The sequence below is a fragment of the Garra rufa genome, chromosome 9 (assembly GCF_049309525.1).
Source record: "Garra rufa chromosome 9, GarRuf1.0, whole genome shotgun sequence".
Lineage (NCBI taxonomy): Eukaryota > Metazoa > Chordata > Actinopteri > Cypriniformes > Cyprinidae > Garra > Garra rufa.
This window is the reverse complement of record NC_133369.1, coordinates 25,327,445-25,336,864: the sequence shown is the minus strand read 5'-3', so window position 1 is coordinate 25,336,864 and position 9,420 is coordinate 25,327,445. Positions and strand designations below refer to the sequence as shown.

The 9,420-nt window shown below is 39.9% G+C and overlaps 1 protein-coding gene across 3 annotated transcripts in view; it reads right to left on the bottom strand.

Moving 5' to 3' along the window:
• Positions 1-9,420, bottom strand: part of cicb (capicua transcriptional repressor b) — a 56,300-nt gene that overhangs the window by 28,417 nt on the left and 18,463 nt on the right. For 2 of the 3 annotated variants that reach the window (XM_073846545.1, XM_073846546.1), the window contains exons 2-6: positions 4,388-4,537; positions 3,972-4,128; positions 2,871-2,979; positions 575-757; positions 343-475 (exon numbers count right to left, since the gene is read on the bottom strand). In XM_073846545.1, the coding sequence (XP_073702646.1) occupies positions 343-475; positions 575-757; positions 2,871-2,979; positions 3,972-4,128; positions 4,388-4,537 (732 nt within the window). Of the gene's footprint in view, positions 1-342; positions 476-574; positions 758-2,870; positions 2,980-3,971; positions 4,129-4,387; positions 4,538-5,122; positions 7,475-9,420 lie in introns of those variants that run through there. The other variant, XM_073846547.1, reaches the window with a different exon arrangement.

Here is a 9,420-nt window from a genome sequence, read left to right as displayed (position 1 = left end):
CAACAAAGCTACGTTTCACACTTGTCAACATTAAAAATAAAAAGTAAAGATTATCTAGCTGGCAAATTCAGAGGTTTTGGTGGAAGTGCAGTCTTACTCATTCTTAAGACTATGACGTCATCATAGTCTTAAGTATGAGTAAGAATGAGTTGAAAAAAAAAACCTTGTTGAACCCTAAAGCAAAATATTTCAGATATTAAAAAAAAACTGATCAAATATTTAACCAAATAGATAACAATTACTTCTTTAAAGTGTAACTTTAAAAAAAGTTGTGAAACCACAATCCATGCACATAACACCATATAAATCCACCCACAACACTGTGCACTTCCTGTTCCACACCTGTGGTTTCTGACATGCTCCTCTCGCGGATGTCTTTGCCCCCTGGAACACCACGTCCCTCGCTGCTGGATTTCTTTCTGTCTTTATTACACCATTTCCAGTCAGGATGTGCCTTAAAATGTGCCTCCTTCACCTGTGAATGAGTGACAGAAACATTTACGGGGACTGAAAAGACTTAATGAGGGTTATTCAGGTGTCTAAACATCCATATCTGCAAGACAGTTCCAGTAACCTGAAATGCGAGGTCATGGTATTTCTGCTTCTCTTTAGGTCCCAAAGCATACCACCACTCTCCAAGTATCTTGCTGACAGTGCGGTTGTCCTGGTTTGGGTGTCTCTGATGGACCAGCGCACGATGCCGCTTGCTAAAGATCATAAACGCATTCATGGGTCTCCGAATGTGGTCTTTTTCCCTCTGTAAAATAAAAAGGTAATAAAGAATGAGCAAATGTGTCTGTGTGAAAGAGTGAGGATTTCACACAAGGATTCATTACTATTATAAAATTCAGGTCAGTATGAGTATGACTTTTTTTTTTATGAAATTACACTTTTATTAAGCAAGGATGCATTAAATTGACTGAAAGGTGGCAGTAAACACTTTTTTAATTAATTTTATTTTAAATAAATGCTGTTGAACTCCATTCACACATCCTCTTGGAAAAAAAAACGAATCAGTTTTCACAAAAGTATTAATGAGTACATTTTCAACATTAATAATAAAGAGAAATGTTTCTTGAGCACCAAATCAACTTATTTAGGGCCCTATGATTTACGCAATGCGGAAAAGGTGGACTAAATCTCACAATTCAGTCATAAAAATTGAATTTACTGTATAACGCGGAATGTCACGAATTTGCCACATTTGGGATTAATAAATCAAAAGTAGGACAGTACATTAAAATCAAAATGTGATATGGACTAGTGTCTGTGAATATTCAGCCGCAAAAAGACTATTTGTATATGAATTCTGCATGTTCAATATATGAGTACATTATCTGTAGATTTGCTCTGAGAGTCATTTCATGAGCATTTTATAATTTCTTGTGGAATAAAAAACTATCATCATAAAGGTCTTCACAGCAACCCATCAAAATAAAAGTTTGGTTTAACGTGAAGAAATTGTGACAGAAATATATTGCGTAATGTAATGATAATACTACTACTTCTACTAATAAAATTATTATTAAAATAATTGAAAAGAAATGTTTACCAGAGAAATTATTTAATCAGAATTTATTTACTAGAAATGTAAATACACACCGTATTTCCTTAAAACAAGGAATAAATGTTACTTTTAAATTATTAAAATTTACTGAGAAAATTAAAATGGAACCCAGAAAATGAATGGAAAACACAGAACTTGATAAAAAAAATAAAACTGAATTTGAGGCTCTTTTCATAGAGCCTTGAAATTTTATTTTTGTTAAAATTTGTATAAATAGTGTATGTTTTATGATTTCAATTACTTATGGTGCGTTCACACCGCCCCAAACGTCAGCGTCAGTTGCGGCAAGATTACATGTAAAGTCTATGGTTGAGTCTGTCAGAGGCTCTGTGGTGCTTTGTGTGCATTGGTTCCGTCAACTTTTCAAGCGTTACCTGCGTTTCAAGCGTCAACGCAGCAAACGCAAGCAACAAACTTTTGACGGACTTGACGCAGTGCGTCAACCAATCAGAGCGTCTCACTGTAGCGACGTCACCACACGTATCTTGAATGAAGCGGGAGCAGAAAAAAAAAAAATTTCAACAATGGAAAACAAAAGCTCATTGTAGCCATCTGCAATTGCAGATAATTGTATGATCCGTCCTCGTTGTTGTATAAAGTTAGGAATGAAAAGGAACTTGGATGAAGATCGCTGAAGAGATCGGGATGTTGGGTAAGTTATCAAATCTTTTCTCAACCTAATTATTTTCCATTTCGTTAGCTAGCGAAACATGGTCATGAGAAGATTCCAAAATGTCCAGTCCCTACTAGTTTGCCATGGTTTATTCAGGGGAAGTGTGCAAAAAGCGGTGGAGGAGTCTGAGGGACAGAGCGTTGCCTGACGTGTGCGGTGTGAACGCACCAAAAAGCAAGCGTTGCAAGCTTCAACGTACATGCGTCAAACTAGATGCATTGGGAGCGTTGCCTGACGCAGACAAAGTGTGCGGTGTGAACGCACCATTAGACATGCTTTTTTATTTTTTATTTTTAATCAAACATTTAAAACATTTCAAAAATTTAAATGGGAAAAAAATATTATTTGGGAAAAAATAAAACAGATTTCACAGGGCCCTAAATCTTGTGACACTGAATACTGGATTAATGGCTGCTTCAGACACATAAATTATCACATAAATAACTGTAATTTTAAAATATATTAAAACTGAAAGTTAAGTTATAACTTATAACTTATATAAGTATACGTTATTTTGAATTGTAATAATATAGTAATATTGTCGTTTTTACTTTATTTTTGTTTAAATAAATGCAGCTTTGGTGAGCATAAGATATCATTCAAAAATATTAAAAAGTCTTGTTAAATTACCTTTCCAGGACTGGTTTTGTCATCTTTGGGCAGTGCACTGAGGGACTGAGATCTACGCTTTCCAGGAGATGCAGAAATTGGCGGATCAGGAAGAACACCAGGGAAAAACCTGTACACAAAAATGGCAGTTAATATGTAATATTAACTGAGGAGAAGAATCAATGGGGATCCAGCATCACGCATTAATCTACCTCTGCTAAATAAGCACAGCAGCTCACTCTGAAACAATCTCTCTTTCTTACTCACAACAAAGAACATTATTTTTCTCACTACAAGCATCAATACAAAGGAAGCATTTGATCACAGCTGCCTATTTTTACCAAAGTGTGAAGACAACACACCAACATCAACAGACCAGTTATTTTATTAATTGCAGAGACATTAAGATGATATAGTACTACTTGCATGCAAGATGGATTTTTCTATAATACATGCACTTTTGTGTGATTCAACTGATAATTATTACACAGTCATGACTGTATAGCAACTGTGGCCCAAAAAAATAGCTCAAAAGATCCACCAATTTCACTCTCGCAACCCTCAGGGCCCTTCACTGTGCCGTGAAACAATACAGCAGAATGCACCGAGCCAATTACTGAAAACTGCAATGCACTGTGTCGATGAGCTACTGCTTTGCAGCCCACCGCCAAAACAGAACACACAGAGCTTTAACACGTCTGTACAATATTAAAGCGAAGGATGCTTCACAAATGTCAATAACACCTTAATGCGAAGATAACACAATAAGCTTAATGGGTAGAGCACATTTAGCAGGAACTGTACTAGATGACTTGATGAATATAAAGTGAGCAGAATTTTATATGTGATTCATAAGGGAGAGAGAAAAACAAGTGAGGGAAGTGTATTCAGATGACAGTTCATTAATGTAAACTGCCTCTGGTTTGCTGCTGTCATTCATACACAGGCAGAGGAGAAACTGGAATGCTTTTGTTCTCTCTTTCTTTGTGGTGCCATTATGCAGCTCTTTCCAAACACCAGCAACAAAACACATTGAAACAGAGTGACGCATCACACACACACACACACACACACACACACACACACACACACACACACACACACACACACAAGACCACTCACGGATCATCCACGTCACTTTCTGTTTCACTGTCAGGTCTCTCTCGCTCCGGATCCTTCTCTCTCTCTGGGGGCAGTTCGTCAGTGGAGGGAGCGGGGCGTGAGGAAGGGTTAGGTGCTCCCTCTATAATCTCCTTTAGCACTGACCCGCTCTGAGACTCTGAGAGAGAAAGACAGGTTATTCATTACAGCATCTTTAATGAATCCCTTCAATCTGGCAACCTCTGAGGTCAATCGCTGCACTGGGTAATGGCTAAATTACAGAGACTAGAGTTACAGAGGCTCGCTGCAGATGTGACAGGAGAGGCCAAATACATAACAGAGTTTGGGCTATCCCGGAATTTTTTTTTAATATCTAATATTTATTTTACATTTCAGATAATTTTGGATTCAGACAAAGCCTGTATGGACTAAATTACCTTTCTTCAGAGAAGCTGTCTGAGGATGACTGACAGTTTGTTGGCCCTCACCAGGTTGAGCCGATGGATCTGATTGGGTGGGCGCCAGGAAAGGGACCAATGAATGCCAAGGAAACACTGGAACCGATCTGGGCTCAACATTAGTCCACACTACGGGAGAAAATAAAAGAGCATTCATTCTAGCCAGTATTAACACCAAGTAATAAATCATATCATCAACACCCAAATAACAGTCTGATGAGCCATATAAATGACTAGATGCATATGCAGATAATAATGTAATGCACGTTTGTCTCAGTAATTATTTATAATTACTACTCTCTATGACATCCAAATAAGTACCAAGTGTACAAAAGGCATTAAATGGACAAAATGAGGGTGAGCAGGAATACCAGACCAAAACCTTTTACATCTTTAACAGTAACATTATTTATGAAAGCTTGTTATTGAGCTATCATAAATGTTTAGAGAAGTGAACAAAAATATTGTTTCACCCCACAAAAAAACTATTAAAGAAGAAGGCTTTCATAAATACAGCAAGTGCATGAACATATTGTTCCCGACTAATATTAAGCAGGCAGTATTTGGCGCCAAACAATAATTTCCAAAATAATATGATTCATGTACAGCCTTATTTTCTGCTGCAGCTAAAACTACATAGACACGTATTTCAGCCGCAAAAGTCCTGCTATAAAAGAAAAACAACATCAGACACGTTGAGTAATAATGACTGACCAAACATGCTGAGTCCTTGGCGAAGATACTGCGGGCTTTCCGATGAAAACATGGTTAAGTAAGAGGCTTGAAATACTTTTTTTACAGAAAAAAACTTTACAAAAATGTAATATTAAATAGAGGTGCTGATTCAAACGTCCATCTGATATGAAGTAAAAACAAGTCCTTGCGATTAAAAATGAAATATCCACATGATGCTTTTCCCAGACAGGTGATGTTGAGTCCAGCGATGAAAATAAGCGGCCATAATCGATGCTGCCAGCATCCGTCTACTGGAGTTTCTTCATGTTGGTACCAAATGTTCTTGGTAATGACATGCCGTCGTTCAGTCACACTGATCTTTAGTTCATGATCACGTCCTTCTGTATTCTCAGATTTCTTGGCTCATATTGTAGTAAAAATGATGACAGCGTGCTATCAGGTACCGCACACAAGAGAGTAAAGCGCCGTTCCACCTTCAGGAACGCGCAGATTATAACAAATGACGAACTTGGCGTTAAAACACTGTCGTAAACACAGTTACTAGTATGTACACTGCTTAGGTTCGAAATGCGGAAACGGGTTTGGTTTTATTTGGATGATGTGGTTTATTTTTGGTCCCGTTTGCCCCCTCCTCGTCTGAGCTTGTTTACATTGACGGATAGCTGCGGGGATGAAGGGGTTAAGTAGGCCTCTCGGTCATCCTCGGGCTCGAGTAGTGCAACAGTCCGCGACCTGAGCTCACCTCAGCCCAGGGGGATTCACATGTACAATATCACGATTAATAACTAGTTTGGCAATAAAAAAAGTTTTCAATACGGTTATAAAAATTAAAGAGCACTGCGGGCATCAAATATGCGATGCCTAACGCGTGAAATCGGTAAATCGTCGTGGAAAATGGGAAGCCCGAATCTGCCAGATTAGCAGGTTAGCATGGTCATGGTGCTACTAACGTTACACCCGCAGTACGAGTGTAATTTATTCTTTGGGTTGCGACACAAAACGGAAGCGATTTTCTATTAAAAAGATTAACGAAATTTAATATCAGTCAGGCAGGGAAATGATACGTATCAAATGCTTAAGAATAAAAGGCCACATGTAATACACATCTGTCTTTTTCACGTGGTCACTATTATTATTTCTGGTTGTCAGTGCACATCCTGTTTCACATCTGATCTCTGATTGACAAACGCATAATTACATCCTGCCCTGTGCACAAGCAGTAACCGGACTCATTCTGTCCTGCCACTTTGGTTTAGGGGCTGCATTTGGGAGATCCGGACCTGGTTTCAGCAGCACAGTTCCAGATGAGTCCGTCCCCTCGGGAACGCCCCTGGTCTCGCATCCGCACCGCCGGGCACTACAACAGAGCCTGTCCTCATGTCACGGCGCAAAACTAGTTAGCAGTACACGGGAAAACACCCAGGTCTTTAAAAAGAGGAAGAAACGACCGCGTCTGGCTGGGAGAAACTACCAAAGCCAGGGGTCTCAAGTAAGAAAGACAACTGGTTTCAATAAGCAAACAACACCTGTGCAGTGTTCCAGACCAACAATCATTAGTTACACTGTAGTAGCACTGTAGTTGACGCGAATGAAGTCATTTATAATTACGTTTTTTTAAACCTTTAACTAATCCTCCTGTCATTGAAATGCTATGTTTTGCTATAAATACTACTTTACCAAACACACTTCTACTTATGACTAGATCCAGTATAATAGCAGCATCTCATACTATGCCCAAGAAAATGAAACCACTGTAGATTTTTGTAAACGCAGAAAGCATCGTTTTGTCCTGCTTTCCTTTCACCACAGGTTTATTCTGATCTCGTTCAGGCTTAAAAGGACGCACGAATTCTAGTTGCAGCGACTTCTCGTTTTAAATGCCTGCTCCGATACCCCCTCCCTCGCACGCACCCCAGCCCCAAAGAGTCTCATCCAAAAGGCTAATCGTGCAGTAAACTCCTCGCCTTCGGCTCTGACACAACCGCCAAACTAGTGAGAAATACACTAAACGGTCAAACTCCGCCGTGCCCTAACCCGCTACGGGCAACGGCGGGGAAATACAAAACAGGGAAGAAAAGCTGGACCGAGGTGATCCGGCGCAGTGCTGTTGTGATGAAATGACGGGTCTGAATTGTAATAACAGCCCCTAAAGTCCAGTGCGGTTCTCCTGCAGCGGGGGTCACTTTCCGATCCGCGGCGGCTGATTAACGTTACGCGCTCCTCTCCGCTCGCTCCGTAGGCGTTCGTAGTAAAGAAGTCGTTGTCTCATAACATCACTCAATTGGCCACGACTCTTCCCTCGATTTCGCTCTCCTCTCTCGCTTCGCAAAGCCGTTCTTTCTTTCTCTTTCCCTCCCTCTTCCTCCTGTTGTATAGTAGGCTGCCCTCTTTCGTTCTATCAGCGTGTCAACCTCGCCCAGCTCGTGACCCGCCTTTTACTCTCCGAATGCTTTCTTAGATTGGTCTACGACGCAACCTATCGTAAGACAATCCGACGCGCTGATTGGTGGGAGCGTGCGTCGGAATGTCTGTCATATGCAAATCCGGATTTGGCTTTCGGTGTCTCACTGGCCGCGGCCGAAAAATGAGCTAATAAATATTTAACACGACAAAGAATCTGGGGCATGACTTTACGTGGGCTCTCGTGATAGTTGGTCCCACTGTGACGTTGAATCTGCCGCGCTACTCTAACGGGCAGATAAGCTCAGCGTGTCATAACAGGTATTATACACATCGCGGGGTTTGGTTTATTATGGGTCACAACGAATGCGTTATTTTAGGACAAATTATAGGCATGTGACATAAGTCCTCACATCAGCTGGACAAATTCTGTCCTTTCAAAGCAGTAGTTAAAGTGTAATGTGGCCATTTTAAAAAAGAGGGCACCATAAACACACACACACACACACACACACACACACACACACACACACACACACACACACGTTGGGTTTACATGTTTTATGGGGACATTGCATAGGCGTAATGGTTTTCATACTGTACAAACCGTATTTTCTATGGCCCTACACCTACCCTACAACTAAACCTAGCCCTCACAGGAGATTGTGCACACTTTTACTTCCTCAAAAAAACTCATTGTGCATGATTTATAAGCCTGTTTCCTCATGGGGACCTAGGAAATGTCCCCACAAGGTCAAAATCTACTGGTATTACTATCCTTGTGGGGACATTTGGTCCCCATAACGTGATGAATACCAGGTACACACACACACACACACACACACACACACACACACACACACACACACACACACACACACACACACACTTACATGATACATTTATTTAATAGTTCTTTAAAAACAGAAGAATAGAGGGTTTTCATGAGGTATCATCAATCGGTCATATTGGCAGTACTGTAACAGTGTAAACAGTGCCACTGAACCGAACATTTTGCTGATTATTGCTGCTGAAAATCATCATTTAGAGTTAGAGTTGGACTGTACTAATCGAACAGAGCAGAAAAAAAAAAACATTTGGAGTACTACAGACTGCCAGAAGTTCTAACAAATCAAGGAGAAGAGTGCATCTTGACTACATTTGTGTTTGTTCTTATCATTTCCAGTTAGGTATGTGAAATATTAGGCTATTTTTTTTATTTTTCAGCTGGTATGTATCTTACCACCTATTAACTTTAGTTTGTCCAAATATTGCACCCTTTCCTGCTTACTAAGGCTCTGTTTACACTGTCAGTTAAATGTGATCCAATTCAGATTTTTGTTTGCTCATAATGTGACACAGATCAGATCTGTGACAGTGTAAACAGATGCACATGCATTTGGATATTTCGAGATCAGTTTCAGGCCTCATACATGTGTGGAAATAAGTCATATGGACACCAAAAAAAAAAAAAAATTCAGATATAGGAAACTAATCGGAATTGAGCATCAAGACCAGTGTAAACAAGGCCTAAGTCCTTCTCTATATGATTTAGCAGCTTCCACACGTTTTTCCCATAGTTTAGATAGCATAAATTAGCTAACAATTAATAACATATTCAGTACTACATTAACCGTGCAATCCATGCTGTTGTTTACATCTGAGTACCTCAAATATGGCCAAACATCTGGGTAACTGACCAAACCGTGACGCAAGTGCAAACCCTCTATTGATATTTTATTTACCTACGTAACACCGTGTACTAACTACACCCAATGCAGTGCTGCAACACACAATAAAAGGTATCTTTTCCATGTTAATTGGAGTTTTTGTCCTAACTAGCTGCGACAGCAACACACAAAATGTCTATTTTTGAAACGGTTTCTATTTCTGCGACGTCACGGCTGGAACAACAA